The sequence below is a fragment of the Chelonoidis abingdonii genome, chromosome 17 (genome assembly GCF_003597395.2).
Source record: "Chelonoidis abingdonii isolate Lonesome George chromosome 17, CheloAbing_2.0, whole genome shotgun sequence".
In the NCBI taxonomy this organism is placed as follows: Eukaryota; Metazoa; Chordata; order Testudines; family Testudinidae; genus Chelonoidis; species Chelonoidis abingdonii.
Window position 1 is genome coordinate 18,596,344 of NC_133785.1, and position 27,125 is coordinate 18,623,468.

Genomic DNA, 27,125 nt, shown 5'->3' on the forward strand with positions numbered 1-27,125 from the left:
CTGTGGTTTGGGATGAGCAGTTGCAGAGGTCAATGTGGTTCAGGGCATCTTCAGTCTTTTGGCTTTTATGTCCAACTGCATTTGTATTTGGTGCCCCTAATAGTGCAGTTGCATAGATCAGATGGCTACCGAATGGTAGTGTTAAGCAGCATGGGTGGCACAGGAGGAAGACCAAAAGAGTGGCCAGGCATTAAAAAGTACCTGGTGCTAGAGCTACGGGATCCCTGCTTTTACCATGGGACTGGATCTGATCCTTCTGCAGTAAAACCTGCTGGTGCGGGGCGGGTCTTAGAAGGTAGAAATCTTTGTAAGCATCCCTTCACCAAGTTCCTCCCAGACTTTTTTCCATTGGGAGATGGCAGGGATTGCTCCACACATGGACTAGATTGCTAGATCCACCCCCAAAATTTCTGAGGATCTCCTAGGGAAGATCCCAGGTGGCTATTTGTGTGAAGAGTGTTTTAAATGTTTTGCTTTCTTTCCATACATAGATACTCCTGTAATGCAAGTAATGTACCAATATTTGTATTGTGCTGTAGAACCCAGCAGCCCCAGTCGTGGACCAGGACAAAAGATGGGCCCTGCCTCAAAGAGCTAACCATCTAATGGCCCTAGATTTCTGCAGCTGGATCCACGCAGAGGGATCCTTCTGTTTGGTCAGAGCCCCATTGTTGGACTGAGGCTGCGGTTTTCATATTTATTAAATTAATAATATTAAGCTTTATCTGAACACCTCTATCCCAAATGTATAACTACAAAAGAGGCAAGCAACATATCAAGAGTTTTTTTGCTTTATATCTGTAAGTGATTAACTTCCTTCTAAAAATTAGGAAAGTCAAATAATAGAGAGGTTAGGTTGCATGGGATGCTTAAAATCTGAGCTAGGGAAGAGCCCCTTTGAAAATAACATGTCTGCTAGTCAACACTCTGATCAAATCTGCTTGTATGTTGCATACCTTTTCCACATCCTTTATCTGCCTTTTCTGTTTATATATTAAGCCCTCTGAGCCAGGGAGCGTCTTTCTATGGATTTGTACAGTATCCAGTACAAGGAAGTGTTCTGCTCCTTGTTGGGACCTCTGGGTGTCTCTGTCATACACATAATAAATAGTAATAATTCATAAAAGCCTTGCTGAACCGAAGTAGGTGATAGGTAAGGAAAGGTTATCTTGAACAACAAAGCATTATCTAAAATTGGTGATAAAAACAAGCACAAACTGCTGTCAAAGGAATTGCATGAATTGAGTTTAAGATGAAATTGAATGGTGAGCTGCCCTCCAAGGATACATGTTGGTATAATGATGGACTAGGAATTCCTTGAAATGGAAAGAAATGCCTATACTCAGAACAGTGGAAACTGGATTGAATGATCAAATTGATGGGAGCGTGATAGCTAACCACTCCCTTTCAGGATATTATAGAGGGAAAAGAACATCAACATCCATGTTGCAGGATCTTACAGTCCCCAGGGTAACCCTGGTGAACTTGTATGCAACAGATAATATCGTCACTAGTGGACTTGGAGGCATTTCTTGTTACATTCAGGCAACAGTGCAGCTGTTATGCTATCACAATTAAATCAGCTGAATCCAAAGCAATCTCTGGGAACTAAGATATGAGCATCCTGCTCTCCATTCCCTCCGTAATATTCTGTTTTCTTTCTTTTCTGTTTGGCTTTTGCCTAAAGAAAATCAATTTAGTTTATCAAAGTGAAGATTTACAAGGTGACTTTGACTTGAACACTGTCTATAAATACCCTGCATAGGGAAAATACTTCAATCTAGAAGAAAAAAGCATAACCAGATCCAATGGCTGGAAGCTGAAGTTAGATAAATTCATACTAGAAATAAGGTGCAAATTTTTACCCGTAAGTAATTAATCATTGGAACAATTTTGCCTAAGGAGGTGGTGGATTCTCCCTTACAGGAAGTCTTTAAGATTAGCTAGCTTTTTAAATTAGATGCTCTAGCACAGGGGTTGGTAACCTTTCAGAAGTGGTGTGCAGAGTCTTCATTTATTCACTCTGATTTAAGGTTTCGCATGCCAGTCATACATTTAAACATTTTTAGAAGGTCTCTTTCTATAAGTCTATAATATATAACTAAACTATTGTTGTATATAAAGTAAGCAAGGTTTTAAAAATGTTTAAGAAGCTTCATGTTAAAATTAAAATAAAATGCAGAGCCCCCCGGACTGGTGGCCAGGACCCAGGCAGTCAGAGTGCCACTGAAAATCAGCCTGTGTGCTGCCTTTGGCACACATGCCATAGGTTGCCTACCCCTGCTCTAGCACAACCAGAAGTGATCGTATTGATGCAGGAATCACTTAGTTAAATTTTCTGGCCTGTGTTATGCAGGAGGTCAGACTCAATAATGGTCACATCTGGTTTTAAAATAAACTAATCAGTTCCAAGATTAACCATCTTTGAAATTAACTGAACTCCACATTACCATCCTCATAACAAGACAGAACAGGCTAAGACTTGAACCAGATTTGCACCAGCATGAAGGAAGACCAATGAGGAGAAACCAGAGCAGACCAGCCAGATGTCATCCCAGATTGGGGAAGCGAATGGGGTGAAGAGGATAAAATGCACCAGTTCGTGACTGACCTGTGTACCATATCCTGCCTACGGCATGTGAATTAAGCAGGCATCAGTGAGAGAGAAGTTTTTCTTTCTTTCTTTCCCTTCTCTTCTTTTGTGTGCATTTGCCTAAAGAGCAGGACTGATCATAACAAGAATAACAGCAGCAGCAGACTGAAACATTTTTCTCCAACAAAGCCTTCTGGTACCAGCAAGAAACTTTTGAAATCAACATTTTCCCTCTGAAAGACCTTGAATGTGAATGAAATATGAAGGATATTGAATATAATATAACGAATAACCATTTAACTTTGAATTCCAAGAATTTTAATGTTTCTCTTTTGCATGTCTTTTTTTTTTTTTTTTTTTAACAAATGTTTGGAAGGATTGTCCTAGTGTGGTCATTATGGGAAAAGCATCCCTTTTACACAAGAACCTGAATTTACACAAGAACCTGAATCCACAATTAACAGTTTCATGTTTAAATGGGAAAACACAGGTTCTAGTATCACCTTAGGTACTAGGCTCCAAGATGCTATCTATCACAACATAACACAATGGTGATTTGTTGGTTTATATATTTAATCTCATTAGTGGTGCAATAATTAAATAGGCATATCTTGCCAACAGCATATCACATTTTATTTGTGCTAACTGTGCTAATTAACTGTATTCACTGAGCAAAATGCACTAAATTAAAGAAATTAAGAGATTCCAAGTTCCACCACTGTAGCACCAAGCCTTTCTCTTAGAGCAAATCCAAATTGCCTTCTGTAAAACCCTTAATATGTCTCCAACACATAAAACTAATCCTCGTCTTGCAAAATTTTTATTTTAGTAATCTTGTAGAAAGCCTTGTGTATTTAGATCCTAAGATCTCTGGAATGACCTATACACTCAGAATCACTAGATAGATCCAATAGTGGCAGATTTTCTTCTCTGTTTGCTGCTATGTAGTAGGATTGAAGCTTGCCTGCTGTTCTTGTATGCCAGATGCAAATTTTTGAAAAAATAAAATTCTTTTGGCAGGATGCAAGGCAGCCATTTTCCAGGCTTTTTGTAATTAAATTCATCTATTGGGGTAATGATGTACCTGTATTTGGATGATTATAGTCTTTGTCTTTTGTGTGTCCATTTGTCTGGCCCCTAATGTACATTAGGCCCTCTTTTATTTCTCAATTTTTATGAGAAAATTCAAAAGATTTGGATCAAGCTGTCAAATAATTCACCATATGTTTTGAGCAATGAGAGATTTGCCATTGTTTTCCATGGACTGATAAAGCAGTATTAATAAATTGTATTATCTAATTAGCTTAAAATTACTTTGGATTTCAATAAATATTCCATGCATAGCTATGCCCCCTATAAGAATCCACATACCTGCTTCAGTATAAATTCTCTGAGACAGTGGCTTTCAACCTTCCCACATTACTGTACCTTGTCAATAATCTGATTTGTCTTGCGTAACCTCAAGTTTCACCTCACTTAAAAACTATGTGCTTACAAAATCAGATATAAAAATACAAGTGTCACGTTGGCTAATGCAAGGTAAATAAGCATGACACCTTTCTTTCCTATTTAAGTCTAAGCATTCTAGTCTCTGTGTTAAAATAACTTCACCTTTACTGCTCAAGTCTATGGGCATTCAGTCTGTCTCTATTATTGGCTATGAATAGTCATATTCATCTGTACCATTTCAGCCTTTTCTTTTAAAGCATATGGCTACTTACCCTTTCCCTAGTAGAATTGATGGCAATTCTCTTCTGTTGTCATGTCTCTTAATATGTCCTGCAGCCATAAATCAATGAAAGAGAGGCAGGGGGTGGAGGATTGACTCCAAGGGAAGAAAGGCAGCTAACTGGACACAAAGTTGTCAAATGCTCTTTCACCCCACCAGCCCCATTAAAAGTTCCTTTTTAAAAAATCAGGTTTTGCTGTGTTTAGTGCTGTCTTACAGCCCCAGGCGCTGCAGTCATGAGATTATATGAGAATCTCTGCTTTAATTTAAAGGAAGTTTATAAGACTTTGTGGTTGTGGAGAAAATCCATGAAGATGCAAAGCAGGTGAACATAAACACTCAGAATTCAGAAGATAATAGCCCACAGGTATTTATTTAAAAAAAAAACATTATTTTGAAGGCCTGCCTAGCTCATGATGTGGAAAGCTTGTAGGGTGCCCGGAGAGCATGTGTGAAGAATTGGGACAGGTGGTGGTGGGGTAATAGGAACCTCTATGAGAAAAAGACTGAAAATCTGGACTGTCTCTATAAAATTGGGACATCTGCTCACCCTAAAAGCTTGGGGATTGGCAGTACTGCTATATAGCAGGGCTATGTCTTCCCAGAGGGTTGGGAGTGGACTCCCCTGAAGCCCTGTGGGAGGCTAGGACCCTAGGCTCAGCCTATCATGCCCAGTGGCTAATTCAGGCCTGAGCTGGGCTCGCAGAGAGTAGGCTGCCCCCTCTCACGGTCACTTCTCTTCTTGGTCTGCTCGTTCTGTCCTAGACCGACAGACCCCTTGGAGGAACCTTGACAGAGATCAGACTACAATTCCCAGCCTGCCCCGCGGGCCACCGCCAGCAACGTGCGTCTCCATTGGCTGCTCCCGTGCCAGCCGCCAATGAGGCGAGGGTTTGTTGGTCGGTGAACTAGGGAGAGTTTGTGTAGGTGAGGAGGCTGTGTGCCCCGGCTTGCGTGAGGGACAGGGTGGGCTAACCCCCATCCAGCCCCGTCGGCATGGGGAGCGGCGAGAGCAGCCACGGGAACAGGAAGGTCTCGTTCGGGCTGGATGAGCAGGAGCGAGTACGGGTGCTGCAGGGCATCAGGGTGAGAACGGGCTGGGCTGGGGGGAGAGGTGCTGAGGGGCTGGGAGAAGAGAGTGACACCCACCCATAGTATTGTTGCCCTGATAGTGAGTTGAAAGGCACCTCCCCTGGCGCCTTTCCCCAGAGCTGTTTAATCCATCCTGCACTCTGACTTCTTGTGGGTTCGAGGAGATTTTACGTTAAGGGCAGGAGGTGGCTGCGCTGACTGGCTCAGAGAGCGTCCAAGGGAAAGACCATCACCCTAAATTAATATCACCTGAGTACTATAGTGACTGGTGCAATGTAGACACGTAGGGAGATAGGAGTTGTTGAGAGTGAAGATTTGATGCCTCTCCAGGGAGGGAATTGGAGCATCATGATAGGACACCCTAGAGATAGAATTGGTGGTGTCACTAGGGTGCATTTTTCTCGGTTTCTTTCTTATCTCTGGCCTGTCTACACTGGAGGGTGGGGGTGATCAATCTAAGATATGCAACTTCAGCTATGAGAATACTGTAGCTGAAGTCAATGTATCTTAGATTGACTTAGAATCACTTACTTTGCATCCTCACAATGCGAGATCTACGGCTGCCGCTCCCCCATCGACTTTGCTTCCGCCTCTCGCTGAGCTGGAGTTCAGCAGTGGACGGGAGAGCAATCGGGGATTGATTTATCGCATCCACACTACACATGATAAATTAATCCTCGATAGGTCGATTGCTATCTGGTGGGTAGTGTAGACATACCCCCTGTCTCTTTATTTATCTTATTTATAATGCTTTCTATATTTTTCACTCCGTGCAGCTGATGAAGTAGGTTTTAGCCCACGAAAGCTTATGCCCAAATCAATTTGTTAGTCTCTAAGGTGCCACAAGGACTCCTTGTTGTTATTTCTCTTCTGTTACTTTAAATTTTTGCACATTTGCCCTATTTCCTTTATGCCATTTGTATCCCATTTGGCTGCTTATTTGCTTAGCCCCATGTGAAAGGGCCTTCTGAATGAGACTGGATAAGATTGGAAGCTGCAGAAAAGAAGTGAACAATCACAAGGATCTGTTTCACATTCCTCTTGTAGATCTTTGATATAGAGAAGAATCTAATCCTAATCAATTTTCTCTTTGCTGCTGCTTAACTGGGCCTGTTTAGCATTCAGCTCCATGTACCAACTACACAGCAAAGTGAATTGCTTTATTAATTTTATGTTGCTGCTCAGACGAATGGTGGTGGAATTAGAGAAACTTGTTGATTTATGGTTATTGGTCCATTCCTTGATCTCTAGGAATTCAGACTAAATGCAGGGAGTCCCAATATTTGTCATTATAAGAGCTCACGCTAAATGAACAGAGGCCTCCCTGGCTCATTCGTTTGAATTGCAAAGCTGAATCCAGTCACAAGCTTTTAGGAAATGAAATAGGCTTCCTTGTTTTTGGAACTTGAAGGGGATTATTTTGTTTTTTTATAAAAATCTCAGACACTTTTTAGCTAGTGTTGACAGTTCATTTTCTTTCAAGGAAGTACACTCATTTTTCTAGTTATTAATTTTGTCCTTGTCTTCACTAAAACATCATTGTCGTTATGTAGATTATTTTACAGTGCGTGTTTGAGCTGTGTACCCTGGGATCTGTTAACAGGGTGCTCTGTGTGTTTCGTTTATAGTGCAAGCAGAAGGGAATAGAATTGAAGACCTAAGACCAACCTGACAAAATCACAATATGTAATCAAGATGTTAAAATGCTGCTTATCTTGGGCAGTAGTGGCATAGCTAAAATTGATGGTCTAGTTTATGCTTTGAAGTGTGTCAGTGGGAGTCTGGCCTGGGCATGGAAATTGAGCACCCTTTAGTTTTGTCCATTAAGGAAGAGTGACCAGTATAAAATTATTGATTGGTGTATCAGAAGAACAGTTCAGCCCTGTCTATGCCATCAAAGGCAAGGGCAGAAAGGCACTCTGAATTGAATTCTCAGGAGACTTTTGGGTGCATTTTCTACCTTTCCGTGGTTCTGCACCCAAGTATGGAAATGGGCAATACAATTGGAATTGGACACGTTTGTCGCCTCCATTTAATTATTGTTTTGTGAAAAACTCTGCCTAGTCTTATAAAAGTAGGAACTGAAGATCTACGAAGTAATAATCCTTCCCCGCCTCCTCCTCCTCCCCCCGGTGCGTACAGGATTGATACTTATAGTTTGTTCTCCAGTTTGTTATCCAATCTAGCCTTAAGACTCAATTGCTTGAACTCCATCACTTCCTGATGTAATATGTTTGCTCAATGTGAATTGAACAACAGAGAACTTGATCTCAGATAATGTTTTAAAATAGCATAACTAGCAGTATTTTGAAACAAGATTAAAAAATAATTTCCTGTTGAAAACTCCTCTTAATACAAAATAAAAATCAAGAATTGACTAACTTAACCTCTTCCCAACGAATTGCTGTAGCTCTCTGAAGATGTAGTGAACCGAATGAAGGAAACTTCTCAACTTAAAGGGGACCAGAAACCATCTTCCTTTCCTCCTCCTTCATCCCGTGGCACGGCATCAGCACCACAAGCTGCAGAAGGGAAGCCCAAGTTTACTTCAGGTATTGTCAATCTGCGCTATGTCTGCAGTCTAAAGTATTGACACTGTTGGTCACTGAGGTGTCGTCAATGCCTTTATAACACACTTGTACCTTGTCAGGATGTGCTTGTTATGATGAGTGGCATTTACATCTATGTGGGTATCAGTGTGATTACACAGATTGGACATTCATATTGTTGCAAGAAAGTTTTTTTTGGGTGAGGTAGAAAATGTTGTATGCAGGGCCGGCTCCAGGACCCAGCGCGCCAAGCGTATGCTTGGGGTGGCATGCCGCGGGGTGCGCCCTGCCGGTTGCCGGGAGGGCGGCAGGTGGCTCCGGTGGATCTCCCGCAGGCGTCCCTGCGGAGGGTCCGCTGGTCCCGCAGCTTCGGTGGACCTCCCGCAGGGTGCGGGAGGTCCACCGGAGCCGCGGGACCAGCGGACCCTCCGCAGGGACGCCTGCGGGAGATCCACCGGAGCCGTGGGACCGACGAGCGGCAGAGTGCCCCCCGCGGTGTGCCGCCGTGCTTGGGGCGGCAAAATGTCTAGAGCCGGCCCTGGTTGTATGGTAACTAGAATGGCTGGGAATTCTGGGTTCTGTTTCTGGCTCTGTCAGTGAATCTGTATGATTCTAAACAAGTCATCTGACTTTTCAGTGCCTCTCTGTTTTCCCCATGTGTGGAATAGTAGTAATACCCATCTCACCAAATATTTGTGTGACTTCATTAATGTATGGTAAGGGTCTTTTGAGATCTTTGGATTACAGGTATGATAGCAGTAGAGTATTACTTACAACCATGCTTCTAAAAGGGCATTAGTCATATCAGCTCCTTTCAGTGGACAGGGAATCTGCTGTATGCATGTCATTTGTTCTGCAGGTTCAGAAGAGAAAAATTTCATGAGCTGATACTAGCTATTACCAGAAAGAGAAAAGGAGAAACTGGCAAAGCTCAGCTATTTAGCTCCATGCTTAATGACTTGTTTTCTCATTCAAATCAGCTGACTCATGTTTTACTCCATGGTGCTCAAATACATATTGTTGGTACATTTGTCATTGATCCCATAAAAGCCTTAAACAGAAACATTCTGGGATCCAAAGTGCTGCAGAAGGTTGGTGGACCATTCCTTTGCTGACAGAGACCAGCATTCATTTGTGGCCGAAATCTTGTTTTAAAAGCGGGGTTAGTAGTGCCTCATCCTTGTCCCTGTCTGTGAATGTCCCAAACCACTTTATCATAGATTATAATTTGGTCTGTACTTAGGAGAGACCAGTGCTGGAGTTACAAAGGATGCAGCAGGTCTGGAGAAGAGATGCTTTTGCAGAACTGGGGAAAAGGAGTGTAAAATAGATTAAAATAACATGGGTGCTTGAGGAGGGTCAGGGTTGAAGTGCATTAGTATCTTCAGATGGAGGAAGCTTGCATAACGCTCACTGTCGTTATGCCTTATTCAAGGCAGTATTGTCAGCCTCTCACTTACATCAACGCTAAATTTAGCCATAAAACTTTTTAAAAGTTATTCCTTTTTTCCCCTTGACTTTTCTTATTGTACTGAGTGTTCCCTTTGTAGAGTGTTGCTCATTTGTTGAGAATTTTTCTCTTCCCTCTGATAATGTTTGTTCTCATGATTTGGTAGCCAGTGTTTTGTTCCATAGTCATCACTTGCTTCTGTTCGTCTCTTCAGGAATCCATCCACCAACTGCCAGTAGCTCTGGTCGGAAGCCCTCTGAGGCAGAGGAGGACCTGTACAAGAGGTAGGGGGACATTCTTCCTATCAGGAGACAGCCACCTGTGCTGCCTGGGCCACATACATGCCCTGTGTAATGCTGCATTCTAGAATTCAGTGCTGTGAAGATTGTATGTGTTGTTGCATAGTATGTCTTAAATGAAATCTTAATGTGGGCAAAGGCCACTGGGCATATTTGTTGAGAGAGCATGTGACTCCTGGGGTTGGAGACAGGTAAGGGGGCTGGGAACCAATGGGAAGGAGTTGATAGAAACATAGCATTCTTTGCTCCTCCTGTCTTTCTCCACTACCCATAGAAAATCATATGAGACATACATCCACTGGAGCCTAAAGTTGGGTCTGCCTGCTCTTGCATCCTGAGGAAAGTGAAAACCCCCTAAGATTCTTGTTGAGTCATTGAAGAAACTTCTGCCCAGACCTCAAATCTGTTGATCAGTTTAACTCTGTATGTGACTGAGAATCTCTGTAGTTATATCTGAAATAATGTATGTGTGGACATCTTCAGCTTCTTCTCCTGTGTCTGCTCCACTAGACCTGGTGGCTGTCAGCCTTTTCCACTGTGCTCTGGGTTTTTCCTATATGAGGCATTTTGGCTTATCAAGGTGTCAGTGCATGTAGAGGTACAATGAGAATGAGGTGAATTGAGTGAAATACGGTGCTTTCTGTGTCTCATGCTAAGGGTCTCTGCTGCTTGTTCCAAGGGTTCAGGACAGTAGGAGGTCCAGCTTCCCCATTGATGGAGGGTTGTCTGTTATAAAACTGTTGCCATATATTTTTCTAGCTTCTTTAACTGCCTTTTCCTGTTCTTCCATTGCTGTGTTATGTTCCCCTTACTATGTCCATGCTTTCTCCTGCATATTGCACAAGTCCAGCTTTGGGGACTATGAAAATGAGTCCTCTTCAGTGCTATTGTTGATTATTCAAGCTTGTAAAAGTGGTGCATTGAACCCTCTGTCCATAATTGTGTGTCTGACACACATAGTGGACTCTCTGGGAAGTTGGTTCTGTTCTGTTTTTTAAAGAGATGGTGAAATCAGAATTGCTGGTAGTCTTCAGTCCTGGCTTACTCAGGGGTTTCTGGACAGATGCTTTAGTGAATGCTGTGGTGAAAGAAAGAGAGTGGCATAGAGGTCTGCTGGTTTCTCTTGTGTACTGATGAGCCTGTCCCTCTGTGCATGTGAAACTCCCAGGGTCTGAATGGTGGTTAGGTGGGGTATGAATACACTGGGGGAAAAAAAAAATACTGCTAGCTCTGAGTCTCAGAGCCAGGGTCATTTGGGTTGGGTGGCAGGGCTAAAAATGTCAGTGTAGACACTTAGGTTGCAGATCCTGTGAAGGGAGTTGGTCTCAGAGCCTGGGCTCCAGCCCAAGCCTGTACATTTACCCTGCAATTTTTAACCCTGCAGCCTAATCCCAAGTAGGCCGACTCTGGCTGGCCACGGCCATGTTGCAGTCTTTTACTGCAGTGCAAACGGATCTCTAGGTGCACTATATTTGCTCCATGGTGGTCCTTTAGGTTCAGGTGCTTAGACTGGGGACATGTCTCAAGGTTGCTTCCCTGACATCAATGATCGTACTTACTCTGCAGAGGGCTCCTTCTGCCTCACAGGGCCAGCAAAGCAAACAGGTAAGGTAGGGTTGGTAGCAAAAGTCAGCTGGGCAGACAAACTTCTTTTTGTGTGATCTGTATCTTATTTTTTTAAAAGCAGCTTTATAGATAGGTTATGAAATCGTTTATTCTCACTGTTTTTGAGGTGACTGTCAAGTATTTAAGAGCCAAACCTAACTGAACTGTAGGTTTATGTGCATTGTCCCTCCCTATTTTTTTTTTTTGTTTTTTTTTTTTTTAATTGTTCAGTACTGAACTTTCAGGTCACTTTTAAAGTTCATGGTGCTCCAGAATTCCCACAGAAGCCTTGGGAGTTGTGAGCAGGCTTTGTCCCAAGTAAATGACACCTCTGCCTGTTCTGTTCCTGGCCAAGGGTAGGGCAGCTTATCCTATGAACCGGTTGCCAGAAGTCTGCTGAGCACCTTCTCTCTGCCTTTCTTTGGCACTGATGCAGGTATGAGCGAGAGCAGGCACTGGTCCAAGAGGAACTTCTCCGGCTGGCCAAGAGGGAACGGGAGGCAGCCAGCGACTCTCTCAGTACAATCCTCCAACGGGAAAAGAACAGCACCAATGAAGAGAGGCAGAAAGCAGTTCAGCTGGTAGGTACAAAGCAACGTATTTCCAGGCAGGAGGAGGGCCTTTGAGGGATCAGTTAAATGCCATTTATTTGTGTGATGAGTTCAGCAACTGCTGCTTAGTCCCAAGTCCATGGTAGTGATCACCTCATAACCTTCACCTGCTTTTTGGCTTATGCTGTAGTTGGCAGGTCTGTCATGTCACTAACCCTATGCTGAGCTGGTATGAGAATGATATAGCATCTGAGTACGTGAATGGGGGAGCATCGTTTGTGGGAGAGTGGAGATGGCTGACAAGAGAGCCTGCTGCAAATGTAGGGTTGGGAGAGACTAGCATTGTGACAGCCTGGGCTGGATGGAGCTCTGCTAAGATTCTTCATGTGTGAAATGGGTATTTTGATGTAGATACAGACTTGACCTGTCTCAGCTTTGCTGTATCTGGACTGTTGAGTAAAGTTACACAAACACCTGAATAGTCAGGAGCAAAGTGTCTTACAGGAACTGGCAGCTTGTTCTGAACTGTAGTGGCATGAGCTGTCCCATTATAACAATGTGAGGATGATGCTTGCTACAGTGAAACTGGTCCTGGGTATCAGTAGATAGCAAGGTGGATATTTAGACTAATTCACCGAGAGTCACACTGCTTATTACAAGGACAATGCCTAGATGAGAGAGGGAACAGGTCTGGGAGTTGAGTTCTAAGTTCTATTCCTGTTTTTCTCTTCCTCTTTTTCCCATTCTCCCTCCCAAACTGATTTGCTGTGTGGCTTTGGTTAAATCACAAATCCCTCTGTGCCTCCATATTTCCATCTGTAAATAGATGTTGATGATATTTACCTTCTGGGGTAGGATAGTGAGGTGTAACTTGGTTCTGAAGTATCAGAGGGGTAGCTGTGTTAGTCTGGATCTGTAAAAGCAGCAAAGAATCCTGTGGCACCTTATAGACTAACAGACTTTTGGAGCATGAATGTTCGTGGGTGAATACCCACTTTGTCAGGTGCATGACCTGCATTCTGAAGCACTCTGGAACAGCTGAGTATCATAATTTATTATTGAGCCAACATGCTAGCCTGCTGCCTTTTGATATTGATCTCATTGATGTGGTTCATAAGTGACCCCTGTGAGGCAAGAGATTTCCTTTATAAGAAACAGCAAAGGCTAAGGATGGGAGATCTCTCTGGCGGAAGGGTTAAATACAAAAAAGGAATTTATATTTAAGCCAGGTAAGAGCTGTGCATTTGGGGGAGACGTTGCAGCTGGTAAGTAGCACTTACTCCGTGCCCACCAGGAGGATGATAGTTTCTTTAACACACCTTTGTAGAAAGTGTCAGAGAATTAATTTCTAAATCTGAGGAGATGACACTGCTCAGTGAGAGAGACAAGAGCTGTCGGGGAAAAATGTGACTGAGGTGTGTCAGCATTATCACTGATATGTGCTCTTACGGTTGGAACAAACTAGGACCTGACTCTTAGGGTATGTCTACGCCACAATTAAACACCTGCAGCTCCTCCATTGCCAATTTGGGCTCGGACGATGGGGCTGTTCAATGGTGGTGTAGACGGTTGGGCTCGAGCCTGGGCTCTGGGACCTTCCATCTTCCCAGGGCCTGGGCTCCAGCCTGAGCCTGAACATCTATACCCCAGTAAAACAGTCCCATAGCTTGAGCCCTGCAAGCCTGAATCAGCTGACCCGAGCCTGGCATGGGTGTTTAATTGCAGCGTAGACCTACCTTCTATGTACAAATGGTGTAATCACATCAGAATGTAACACTTAATCCTCCAGAGTATGAAGCATGGAGTTGCTGGGTACGTGACAGTTTGTAAACGCAAAGCGGGTTCAAATCGGATTTTCCTTGGGTAACCCATGGAAAGTAAATAGTGAATATGCAGCCTATGCCCAGAATGTGGTGGTAGAGAAACTGTGGTAAAGTTTATTGCTGTGCAATCTCCTCCATCGATCACTGACATGAAACAAATCTGAGAGCCTTAGAAATCAATGAGAAATTTTGGGTTGTCCACTTTGTTCTAACAAGAGTCAGGCAGTGGTGCTGGTTACTGGTTCCTGGATTTCTTCAACAGGAAATTTAATGTGTCGACTCTTTAAACTATGGGGACTCTTCCATGATTTATTTCCTCTCAATTCCAGGCACCTTTTGAATATAAGGTTCCCCATTCTGGCCTCTCAAACTGCCTGACCTCTGTTTGTTAGGGATGAATATCTTTCCACATCACCCGAAAACTTCCCAGTTAGTGTTTGAAGGTCCAAGACCCTGTCCTTGAACTGTAGCTCTCATCTGTCAGTATCCTTGTTTGTGAGGATTCCTCTGTTTTCCAGTTCCTTGGCCCCTTAGTCTGGAATGGTGACTGAGTGTTGGCTCTTGTCCTCAAGCCTGGAGCGTGAGAGGAGTGATGGATTTGGGCCATCCTTTGACCTCACTGCCCTATCTTTTGCCCCTAACTGCAAAGGATAAACAGCAGTGTGTGTGTGGTTTTATGGGTATTGATTGTATTATACAGCCAGTCAAGATTGCACTGTCATGCACGTGGAAGCCAGGGGGAGTAAACTTTCAGGTGTTCTGTGCTGTGTGGGACGTCTGTTGTTTTATTTGGGGCAACTGAGTTGTCTGCCTTCAGCTATTCAAAATTTATTAGGACTTGAAGATCATGCCACATATCGTTGGAAAGCTCATTTCTTCTAGATTTGCAGTAAGCGCTTGGTGCTGAAATAATTTGGCTTTTAATACCCTTCTCTTGATTAGGTACCTCTACTGTGTAGCCATGTTCTCTCTTCGCCATGGCACTTGTAGGCCATAAACCTGAATACAGCAGCTATATTTTTAAATAATTTATTTTTGATTGTGCTGAAAGGCATTTGATTGTGCTGGAAGGCACTTGATGTTTAATCTGTGTTCTTTACAGTTTTCATCCACTGACCTTTATTATTAATAGCATTTGTGTAAGGTGATGGTTCAGTCTTACTGGATTGTATGCTTTCCTGTGATCGGAAAGTAGAGTACACACTTAACCCATCAGTAATTGACCCTGGTGCAGGCTTATGCATGTAATTAAGTCGTTACTTACAGGAGGGCCTCAGTTTAGAACAGGCAGAGAACATATGTGGTTTAGTGGTTGGAGCAGGACCCTGGGAGTAAGGTCTCCCTGGTTTCTATTCTAAACTCTGGCAAGACCTCTCTTTTTTGAACTTGGACAAGTTACTTATCCTTTTTGATGCCTGTTTCTCTAGTTGTAAAACTTCTTACATAGGAAGCCCTTCATGGCAGGAACTTCACAGCACTACTAACTTTACCCTTTAAGGAGCCATAGGTGTTGTACCATTGTGTGGAACCAGCTGGGATGGAAACAGTCTGTAAGCATGAACTCTTAACTCCTCTCTGCATGTAGTGGATTCTTCCTGTATCTTTGTACAGCACCTAGCACAACAGGGCTCTGATCTGATCAGGTCCCATAGGTACTTCATAATGCACCGGACCCTCGCTAGAATGTGGGATTTGGGATCCATGCCAAGTACTGCATTATAGCGGGGACTGTGCTGAAATGAAATTGCTGTATACAGTAAATGTCACATCCATAAAGTATAGAAAACCTTAGAAAATAGACTCTTACTTGAAGGAAACAAATGAGAAAAAAAAGTGTTGCTTTATTAGAGATTTAAAGTAGACATTTTAATAAACTAGTCTAGTTTTTCTTGAAGTCAGTGAGTTGCTTTTGCTTCTTGCTGCTGTGCTGCTTCTGCTTAGCAAACTGCAAAAGACTACATAGCTGGATAATTTTTATAGGCTCAGCATCTTGCATCTCAAAGCAGACTCTAAGCCGGCTATGGTCGCAGTTGATGTTGGAACGACATTCACTTCATCTTCCTTGGCGAAGGACAGTTCTTCAGCTTCTGGAATGTTGTTTGGTCGTACTGCCTGACGAATTTGGTCATCTGTTAAACTTTCAGCAACGGGACAAAATTCTTCTGCTTCATCATCACCTCTTATCCAGGACTCAATGTTTTGTTGCAGAACAGTTACCCTGAGCCCATACAGTTGCTGGCACAGCTACTGCATACACTCCATATTTGTTCTTCCAACTTTCTCCTCTGTAAATCTCTCAAAGTCAAATTCCTTGTCAGACTGTGATCTGCTTTCTTCATTTTCTTCCAGGAGCGGGTGACCAAATGACACTCTCAGTCTCACCATTCAACAGCGGTTTATCGTTTCAGCGATAAATTCCAGGAATCACTGCCAATGTAAAATAAGTCTTTTATAGTCAACTTCTTCAGAAAGTTGATGACAGACAACTCATTTTCTATCATTTGTTGTACCAAGTTCCATCGATAGTGCCACTTAAAAATAGCGATAACACCTTGATCAAATGGTTGGATTTTGGAAGTCGTGTTTTTAGGTAAGTATTCAACTCCTATTTTACAGTCACGGGTTCCGAGCCTTTTGGCCAGAGGATGTGCTGGACAGTTGTCTAGCACAAGAACGGCTTTTTCGTCTAAGCGTTTTGCCCGCAAATGCTTTTGCACAGAAAGGACAAATTCGGTGAAGAACCATTGTTCAAAAATCTCGTCATCCAGGAATTTTTGGAGTTCTTTTACGAAAATGGTAGGCAATTCACATTTATGTGATGAAAGCACCGAGGCGTGCAAGACTTTCCAATGCACAATAGTTTTAATTTATGCTAGCCTGTTGCATTCATACAAAACAATAAAGTAAGGTGATCTTTTGGCTGTTTATATCCTTCTTTCTTACGTTCATCTGTTCTGACAGCCAGGGTTTTATCGGGCAACATTTTATAATAAATTCCTGTTTCGTTTGCGTTCTAAACCTGTTGCTCCGTCCGAGTAACCCTCTGCCTGTAAAATTTCCCTCAGCTTCTCAGGGTATGATTGTGTGGCGTCAGCATCAGCAGAGCGTTTTTCTCCCAACACTGCAATCTGAGAGATTCCGTGTCTTTTCTGAAAGCACCATAGCCAAACCGAACTCGCCTTGAAATGGCTGAATTTGCCATTAAGTTCCGGTTGAATTTTTCCGCTTGCATGGCTACAAGCGGACCAGAGATCGGAATGCCTTTGTACTGTTCTTGCACAAACCACGTGTGTACTGCAGAATCAAGAGCCGCATCATTTGCTAAATGGGCTCGTTTTCTTTGAAGGCCAGACTCTTCATCCAGGTTATGAATGTAAGTTCCGAGCTTGTCAGCATTCTTTAGCCGCCCATGAAAGGTGGACTTGTTAATACCAGTATCGGAGCTAATCTTTGCCTGGGTTTCGCCATTTCTAAGTCATTTGATAGCATCCAGTTTTTCCTGTATCAAATAAGCCTTCCTTTTGCCCGACGTTTTTGACATCTTTCTAAAGATAAATACCTGTACATTTTTATTACATTACATTTGTATGGCCTTCTAGGCCTACAGCAATCATCTTAGGGCTTGTCTACACTACCGCATGGGGTCCAGCTAAGATACGCAACTTCAGCTACAGTACGTGAATAGGTGATGCTCTCCCGTTGACTGCGCTTGCGCTCCTCGTTCTGATGGAGTACTAGAGTCAACAGGAGAGCACTCAGTGGTTGATTTATCGTGTCTATACGCAAAAAAATTGTACTGAACAGTACTTAAATTTGGGATCTATGGCCGCGACCGCGTTATATCCAAATTTGCGTTATATAGACACGCGTTCTAGCAAGAGTCCGGTGTATAAATATTAACTTCCAGTACAATGGAAAGTATATGTGCAGTACTGCACAGAGGGGCTCTGATTCTTAGTGAGTGTTTGTAAAGTGCTTTGATTCTTACACGAAAGGTGCTATCAAATGGCCGAGAACAGATGTAGCTGTTTTATGAACCCTTTTTATTTTAGCATGCGGGGCCAGGATTGCAGCTTCCTTACTAGCTTCTCCCTTACTCTCTCTTGGTTTTGCCCTGCATAGTCCCACTTCTCCCCAAACCAGATACTTCTTCTTTCTTCTTTGTCTCTAATTAATCACAATCTTTTTCTCCCCTCCTGGTTCTTGTATTTTTGCCAAAACAACAACTTTGCAAGTGAGGCTTGCCACACACATCTCCTTAATCTGCTGGGGCCATTTAGCATGCATCTGTCAGCCACTCAGCAGAAGCTGTGACTTTTCAGGCCTGCTGGCTTTAACCAAAGCATTTGAAACAAATCAATGTAGGATAGGGAGGGGGAGAAGCAGGTGGGAAATAAACGCGATTAAGCGAAGACATCTCATTAATGCTTTAGAAAGGGAGGATTATAACCTATTTTATAGGAGGATCTCATTCAGGGACTGTGTGTGCCAGTGTTATCAGGATAGAGGGAGAGCAAATAGAATAAATGAAATTAATACTTTGAAAAGAAGCATTACCGGGATTTGAGAACTGAACTAATATGATTTGTGCAAAACCCTGAAGTTCTTATCTCCCTGTTTAATCCCCCAAGAATAACGGTTGTCAGATTTATTGATCCAAAAGTCTCTCTTCCCATGGCCCCTCCCCTCCTTTTAAGAGAGAAGAGTGAATTCAGAATGGATGAGGGTAGACTCAAACCTCACATAACTAGCTTTTTTCCCCATGTGAGCAGAAGACATTGGGTTGCTGTGTGGAAACAGGCTAGGATGGAAGCAGACTTCCTCATCTGCTGGGATGAAATTCCTCCTGCTATGTGTAGAATGATGGCTTCTCATGCAGTCTGTTCTTGGCCGTGCTGTGCCAGCTGGGCAGAAAGTCTCTCTGCTGTCCACTGATTCCTGCTCACTGGCACTCGAGATGAGCCTACACTGGAATTTTGGACTTGGGGGAAATCGTCGCCAAATGTTGTGGTTTGTGCCCTCTCTAGTGCTCAGGTATATGATGGCTGTAAGTAATCATGGGCAGTCCAATTCTGTGGGTCACACTTCATGCACAGAAATAACCTAGTTGCTCTTTAGTTTTTTCCTGTTACTTTTCTTGGGATTGGAATGAGGTAAGCATGAGTGTTGGTCTTGGATTTTGGAGCTGGCCTTATGATTTGCAGAACTCCAAGCTCTTGAACCTTTTCTACACTGGCAGCTCTCTGAAAACTTACCACTGTTGTAATAGCAGTGGGAATGCTAGCATAGACTGGCCATTGGCATTTTAACCAGTGTTTTGTTTTTCTAACCCGGCTCAAAGCAGACCAAGGTGACGCATGAACTGGCCATTGGCATTTTAAATAGTAAGTTTAACCCTCAGTGTTAATACAGTGGAAGGACAGTTTGAGAAATTTGTCAGTGTAGGTAAGGCTTCTGTATGGAAAGGTGGGAGATGATCAGGTGAGGAGTTGTCTTTCCCCTTTGGTCCCACAGGTGGAGGGGAAAGATTGCCTGGAAGCCCACACAATGACAATTGTTTATGTTTAAAACTAATCTTGCTTGCTGTGTTGCTAGCTTGTATAGCTGTATTTACCTTAGTGAATTTCCCTATTGCTGACTGCTGGTATCAGAAATAGATATAGCTGAGCTGGTGCTGAACATGACCTGGTTTTGTTCACACTTGCAAGTAAGCTGTGTTTAGTTACGGAGCAGCTGCACCCTTGCTGACTCCTGTTGTCATCAACAGGCAAACTTCTTAGTGTAACGAAGCCTTTTGAAGCACAGTCTCTTACCACAATGTCAAGTTTGGGTGACGGATTCAAATCCAGTTCTTAGAATCTTATTCTTTTCAGCATAGCTTTACCAGTCCTGCTTTCTCTGCTGTGCGGGCTTTGCAGTCATGGTGCAGCATGTTGGCTGTGCCCTTTCCATTTCTGTGGCCAGACATCTGTAGAGCCCTGTGCGAGTACAGAAGTGTAGATCTGCATCTGATCCATGATCTGCAAAAATTATCTGTGAATATCCGCATCCATGGATGTGGATATTCACAGACACCCACGGATTTGAAGGGCCTACTTACTGTGGCTGGACTGAGGCTCCGAGGCACCTCCCTACTGGAGCCCCGTTGGGAAGAGGCATGTGGGCAGCTGTGGGAGCCTGGGGCAGGTGGGGACCTGGCTGGGGGCTGCTCTTAGCTCCCCCCTCGCACCGTGGAGGGTCCGCCATGGCTCCCCAGCTGGGCTCTATGCTGGCCTGGCCGGGGAGGGAGGGGGATGATCTGTGGAGCTGCCCCAGGGACTGCTTGGGCTCCCCGCTCAGGATAGGTGGAAGGTCCACCTCAGCTCCCCACACTTGCCCACCCGCAGGGGTGAAAGTAACTTAAAGGACTTATCGGTCCACTGGAGTCCTGAGCAGGAGCGTGGCCTCAACTGGAAGGGGCATGGCCTCAACTGGAAGAGGCAGGCCCTTTCAAGATTTAAAGGCCCGGGGGCTCCAGCTGTGGCTGGGAGTCCCAGGGCCTTTAAATCACCCCGGAGCTACCAGCTGCAGAGGCGCCTGGGAGCCCCGGAGCTCAGGGGTGAATTAAAGGGCCCAGGACTCCAGCTGCCGTGGAGCTCCTGGCCCTTTAAATCACCATGGGAGCCTGGCTGCTGGAGCTCCGTCGGGGATTTAAAGGGCCCGGGGCTCCCCGCAATGGCAGGAGCACTAGGCCCTGTAAATCCCCCACTGAGCCTGGCTGCCAGAGCTCTGGTGGCGCTTTAAAGGGCCTGGGGCTGCCCGCAGCGGCTGGAGCCCTGGGCCCTTTAAATCACCGCCATGGAAGCTGGTTCAGTCCAGCACGCCGTACCAGACCATACTGGCTTACTTTCACCTCTGCCCTTCCAGCTCTTACCGTGGCCAGGCTGCAGCTCTGATTTGCCCCCCTCTCCTCCAGGCCTGGGCCGGAGAGCTGTGCTGGCAGCTGTGAGGAGCATGGGTCCCTCCGCCATCCTTGGGCAGAGTGGCTGGGGGGCAGGGGCAGGGACACGGGCTGGAGGCTGCTCGGGTCCCCTGCCCAGGGCACGTGGAGGGATTCAAGCTCCCCGCAGCACAGCTCTCTTCAACTGGGCTGCGGACAGTGCTGGGGAGACAGCTCGGAGCTGAAGCCCAGCCACAGTAAGAACTGGGCGGGCAGTTGTGGGGACCTGTGTTGTGGACCCTCCACCTGCCCTGGTGAGGGGGCCTGAGCAGCCCCTGGCCCGTGTCCCTGCTTCCCAGACCTACCTGCCCTGGGCAGGTGAAAGGTCTGCGTCTTGGTTCCTCACAGCTGCCTGTGTGGCTCTTATCATAAGAGCCCTGCACAGATACAAAATTTGTATCCGCATCCGCATTGCTGTCCGCAAAAGTAGTCCATGGATATAAAGTGGATACTTGTGAATTTGCAGTGCTATTGAAATCTGCGTGAAGCGTGGGTTTTTGCTTTTGCATTTGTCATCAATGAATGCTGAATCAGTATCTCTCACAGCACCATTGTAAAGCATGAAGTTTGTTTCTACATGTTGGTTGTTTTTTAAAAAAAACAAAAACAAAAACATTCAACAGCAGTTTCTTTGTGGGTGGAATGGCAAGATGAATTTTTTTTTTTAAATCAGTAAGCAGAAAATTGTGACTTAAATAACTGTCTTGTTTTGCATTATACTGCTTTTTTATTTTCCTAAAGAAAGATTGATTCTTATTGGTTGGTATGAGAATTACTTTTTGGTAATCAGGAGGATACAGTGTACTTATATAGCTTAATTTAAGCAATTATGTAGCTTAACATACATTATTCAGATTCTTTAATTTTTTACTTTCAGCGTTTTCTAACAATAAAAATGACACATTTCTTATTTACTAGATTTTAAGTATTTTATTTAGTTAGCAAAAATGATACCTTACACTTACTTTTTAATATCAGCACACTTATAAAAATGTTACATTTAAAACTGATTTATTAACCAAACTACTTAGTAAATTAAACTGATTCTAGTTCAGGCTCCCTGCTTAGGGTAGGTTCTCAAACTAGGGGTTGGGACCCCTCAGGGGATCACGAGGTTATTACATGGTGGGGTTGCCAAACCCTGCTTTGCGTCCAGGATTTATGATGGTGTTAAATATATTAAAAAAGTGTCTTTAATTTATAAGGGGGGGGGGTCACACTCAGATGCTTGCTATTTGAAAGGGGTCACCAGGAGAAAAGTTTGAGAAACACTACAGTGTTCTAGTTGCTATGTCCTTCAAGATTTTAGAACTACTAGATCTCATCATGTCATACCATATTTTTATTAATAAATTGGAGGAGGAGAATGAGCTGTTCTGCTTTTTTTTTTTTTAACTCTCCATCATTCTCAACTTTCAATGAACTAGCCATTGAACTGAACTACTTGGATAAACTGAAATTAAGAAAATATTCTCTGCACTTGTGGAATAGGCTGCTGCTGATATAGCGCTTCAACGAACTCTGGTTCCAGGTACTTAGTGGCTTCTGCCAGTTCAGTGGTCTGACTTTATTTAAAAATTTGGCAGCAAACATGGACTGCTTGAATATTGCTATTTAATTTAAATGACTTTAACAGATTATAAGTAGTTTAGGCATTAACATACATTTTCATAACTTAAAATTTAATTTTAAATAGGTTAATTTAAAAAAAGAAATGTAATTAAATTTTTAAAAAATATATATTTTTTTTAAAAATCTGATTTTTATCTGTCCTGAAGTAGAACCAAGCAACAGACAAATCTGCAGCAAGGTTTCTTCTTTACTACAGCCCAGTTCAGCTTCATGCTGGTGGTTCTGATTAGCTGCTAACTTTGTTAGGCAAATGTCTGACTGTGAGGCCAGGTCTACACTGCGACTTTAAATCGGTTTAATGGCCGATATACCGATTTAATGCTGTATCCGTTCACACGACGTCGTCATTAATATCGAGTTAAACGGCTCCTTAAATCGATTTCGGAACTCCTCCCAAACGAGAGGAGTAGCGCTAAATTCGATAGTGATAACTCGGATTAGGGTTCATGTGGACGGAAATCGACGTTATTGGCCTCCGGGCGGCATCCCAGAGTGCAGCACTGACCGCTCTGGACAGCAATCTGAACTCGGATGCAGCGGGCAGGTAAACAGGAAAAGCCCCGCGAACTTTTGAATTACATTTCCTGCTTGCCCAGCGTGGAGCTCTGATCAGCACGGCTGGCGATGCAGTTTGAAATCGAAAAAGAGCTCCAGCATAGACCGTACGGGAGATACTAGGTCTGATCGCTGTATGGGGAGACAAATCTGTTGTATCCAGCTCCGTTACAGAACACGAAATGCCAAAGCGTTTGAATAAAAAACTCCAGGATACACAGCGCTGTGTGACAAGCGTAACGGGAAGCCAGAGACTCAAATGGACGCTCATGAAGGGAGGGAGGGGGTACTGAGGACTCCAGCTATCCCACAGTCCACAGCAGTCTCTGAAAATTATTTGCATTCTTGGCTGAGCTCCCAATGTCTGTAGGTTCAAACACAGTGTCTGGCGTGGTTCAGGGAACAGCTCCTCAGTTTATTTCCCCCCACCACCACGTGAAAAAAAAAAGGGAAAGATTGCTGTGCTATGGCGTTTGCTCAATGCACTCCGCGAAAAAGGCGCCAAAGGGTTGTCTGCTGCCTTCACAAAGGGAGGGGTGAGGCTGTACCCAGCACCACCCGGGGCAGTGTTTTCTGCCCCATCAGGCACTGTGCTCTCAACACGGAAGTGGGAACTATGGGATAGCTGAGGAACAGCTACCCACAGTGCACCGCTCCTGAAATCGATGGTAGCTTTGGACCATGGACGCAAACAATCGATTTCGGGATCCCACTGTGGACGCGCTAAACCGATTTTATTAGATCTGTTTTGTAATATCGGTTTAAGCTAATTCGAAATAATCGTGCAGTGTAGACGTACCCTGACTCTTGCTTTGGTGTCAGTGCTTCCAATGAGCAGATCTTGTTTCACTTGGTGACAGTAGCAGATCCAGAGAGTCTGTTAGCCTTAAGCTCTGTAAGAATGAGAGAGGTAAAGAGAAGTACAGCCTGCTGCAACTCTTCAGCAAACAACTAGGGTTGCAGCTGCCCGTCCGCAGGCCTAGAGCATCTGGCTGCCAGTGACATGTTCCTCCATATTGTGCTGGTTTGGAAATTTAATATTGGGCAATTGCTTCACACTGACAACTGTAATTTGGAAGAATATCGCTTCATTGCATCAGTCTAAAGACCAGTTACCATTCTGGCTATGCAGAAATTCCACTATTCTCGCTGTGTAGGTATTTTTTAGTAAAACAAGGTTGCCTGGTCTGAAGTCCATTATATTAATTTAGTCAACTTTATCTGTCTAGTTGGCATATTGTTTTGTGTGATATTTTTGTTTGCTTTAGACCTGGGAAGATCTACACTCAAAACTTAAATCGGCTTATATTAAGTCGACTTACAGCCACTGCAGTAATTGATTGCAGTGGTTCATTTCCATGCTAGCCTCCTTTGGTTGGTGATGCGCATTCTCAGCAGGACCGCTTCCACTGACCTAAAAGGAGCAGTGTGGGGAGCTGAGAGTCTGGGCTCTCAGCTCCGCTCAATGCTACCCCCACCTATTCTCCGTTCCCTGCTCCCCACTGGGAGCCTGGTGGCCCTCCCTGCTCTCGGCTCAGTGCTTCCTACTGGGAGCGGGGCAGCTGCCTGGACTCCCCACTGTCCCAGCTCCTGGCCTCTCTGCTGGAAGCGGGGCAGCCTGGCTCCTGGGCAGCAGCCCAGCCTTTCTTATCAATTTTACGGCTCCTTGCTGGAGTTGTGAAATTGACAAGAATGACCGCCAACATCCTATGTATATAACAGCGTCTATGTGGACACTGCGTCATCCTAACTACACTGGCATAAGCCCCACGCCTCTCATGGAGGTGGAGTAGTTAGGTTGGTAAAGTAGGGCACTTACATCGGTGGGATGAGCAAGGCTGTAGTGTGTGCACTGACATAGGTAGGTCGATATAAGGTACCTAACTGTGTAGTGTGGACCAAGGCTTAGACAGCATGCCTGCTGGAATTGGCTCCCCCGTAATGTAGGATATGGAAACATCCTCCTATTGTGTGCAAATGGGAGTTGTAATACTGTGCCTTCAGCATTCTTAAATGTGCTTCTTTGTCTCTGCTGAGGGGTCTGGACTGGTTTATGTAGCTCCAGTTCTTTTCCTGTATCTAGTACAAGAAATTGACGGGGGGGAATTAAATCACCAGGCAGTGCAGCTTCATAACTTGCTCTCTCTGCCTCCCTGCAATTTAGTGCAATCTGGGCTGGATAATACAGCGTCAGAATTTCCCTCTCTTTCTTTTCAATGAGCTGAATTCCACGTGGTTAGATTTATGCTCTGTCTGTTCTGCATGGACATTAAAGACTCCAGGGCACTTCTCTGGATTTGACCTGGAGTCCTTGGCCAAAACTCCTCTCCCTCGCCCCCCTTATCCTGGGGAGACAGCAAAGGCATTATCTGGCAGGGGATAAGAGGCTGCCTATGTGCTGTTTATTTTCACAGCTACCAATAGTGTAGTATAGCGGTTCTCAAACTGTGGGTCAGGACCCTCAAGTGGGTCACGACTCCGTCCTAATGGGCTGACATTAGACTTGCAGGGACCCAGGGCTGAAGCCCAAGCCCCACTGCCCAAGGGCTTTAGCCCCGGGCGGTGGGGCTCAGGCTTTGGCTTCAGGCCTGGGCAGTGGGGCTCAGGTTACAGGCCTGAAGAGCTGTATTCCTTGGACTTCTGCTTTGGCCCACCACTGGGAATGATGGGGCTCGGGTGGGCTCAGGCTTCAGTTCCACACCTTGGGGTCATGTAGTAATTTTTGTTCTTAGAAAGGGATCACGATGCAATGAAGTTTGAGAACCACTGGTGTAGTGGGTTCTGGAACCATTTGTAAACATTGATGGCCTGTCACAATCCAGAGGTACCTCTGTGATGCCCCCAGACTTGTTCTTTCCCCACTTCCCTCATAGGGGTCCATCGGTGGTGTGGGGGGCCCGGAGCTATGATTTCATATACTCTTTCCAGATGTGAACAACTGGGTGGAGGGGCAGCGAGCTGAGACAACTCTGAAAAACACGCAGCCCTTCCCTCCCCCCACCCATGGCTTATGGAGGCAGAGAGTAAGGAGTGGGGGGGATTTGGGCACCTAGAGGTGAAGTGTGGAGATTGAGGGACTGGGGGTGTAGTGCGGAAGGAATTGGTGTTCTAGGTGGACTGAGGAAGGATATGGTAACAGAAGGGCCTGGGGGAGGGATGGTAGGCTGATAGCTCTACAGAGAAAAAACAGCCCCAGAACATGACCCATGAGGGACTGAGGTTAAAGAGGTGTGGAATTTGGGGACCTGAGGTAAAGTAGGGCGGGTTAGAGGAAGGGTTTGAGAAGTAGAAGAAGCTGTGAGTAATGTGGGGGAAGATCTGGGGATCAAGATGGGGTGGTATGACGGGGGAGTGTTCCTGGACTGTAGAGGAGGGGTACCTTGTTGTGGCCTCAGCTGCAGGGCAAGACAGGGAGTGTGGAAGACTGAGTGTTGCCCTGCTGCAGTGATGGGGTTACATCGGGGGCCAGCACTGATTTGGAAAAAGTGACACCAGCCACTTGCTCCTGATTCCTTTCCTGCTGGGCTAGCTGGGCTTTGCTCCTTGCTCTGGGCATGGTGACTTCCAGGGTCACAGTTGCCCTGACCAAACTAAGCGGCAAATTTGCCTGATAGTATTGCAACCTGGCACATAGGGCCACAGCACCATTCACTCAAATTTGGCTCAGCCGGCCTCCATCTTTATGAAGGAAGGGGTGGCTGGGTCAAACTGAGCAGGGCTGTGGCCTTGTGCACCAGGTCACAATGCTTGGATTGAGGAGCTGAGCCCAGCCAGCCCTTGCAATCTTTTGACACATTCTGGCGACCCACTTTGGGGCTATGACTCTAAGGTTGAGAAATCTGTACTAGTGTGATTGATCAGACGTTTGTAACAAGCTTTTTTTTCTCTTCCCCCTTAAATGCACAAAAAAATCATTTCTATTTTCTGCTACTCTAGTCTTCTTTTATCTCCTGACTCTGAAGATTAATTTTGTGTTTGGAGGGTTTGTGCAGATTTCAGCAGCTGATGGTCTAATGTGAGCTTCACATTTTTATAGCTGCCTTGGCTAGAGGACCTTATCACTGGGCTGGCCTCTTTTTAAACCATACAGCTGCAACAAATTGAAGTCGTCTGTGGGGCTGCTTGACTTGGCTGCCTTTCTCGCATTTTGTGTGTTTTTGCTACAAAGTTCACTCACTTCACAGAATCTGCTGTCAAAATAGTTTGTTCTGGGTTAGAAAGCCTGCACTAGCAGGGGTTGCAATGGGTTTGGGAATTTCAGAATCTCT

At 44.6% G+C, this 27,125-nt stretch overlaps 1 protein-coding gene across 5 annotated transcripts in view; it reads left to right on the plus strand.

Annotated features, from left to right (window-relative positions):
• Window positions 1–5,217: 5,217 nt before the first annotated feature.
• The window catches only part of CHCHD6 (coiled-coil-helix-coiled-coil-helix domain containing 6), a 191,841-nt gene continuing 169,933 nt past the window's right edge, over window positions 5,218–27,125 (plus strand). For all 5 annotated transcript variants that reach the window (XM_075073085.1, XM_075073084.1, XM_075073081.1 and 2 more), the window contains exons 1-4: window positions 5,218–5,408; window positions 7,825–7,966; window positions 9,628–9,697; window positions 11,754–11,898. In XM_075073085.1, coding sequence (XP_074929186.1) covers window positions 5,319–5,408; window positions 7,825–7,966; window positions 9,628–9,697; window positions 11,754–11,898 — 447 coding nt within the window. In that variant the 5' untranslated portion in view covers window positions 5,218–5,318. The remainder of the gene's footprint in view (window positions 5,409–7,824; window positions 7,967–9,627; window positions 9,698–11,753; window positions 11,899–27,125) is intronic.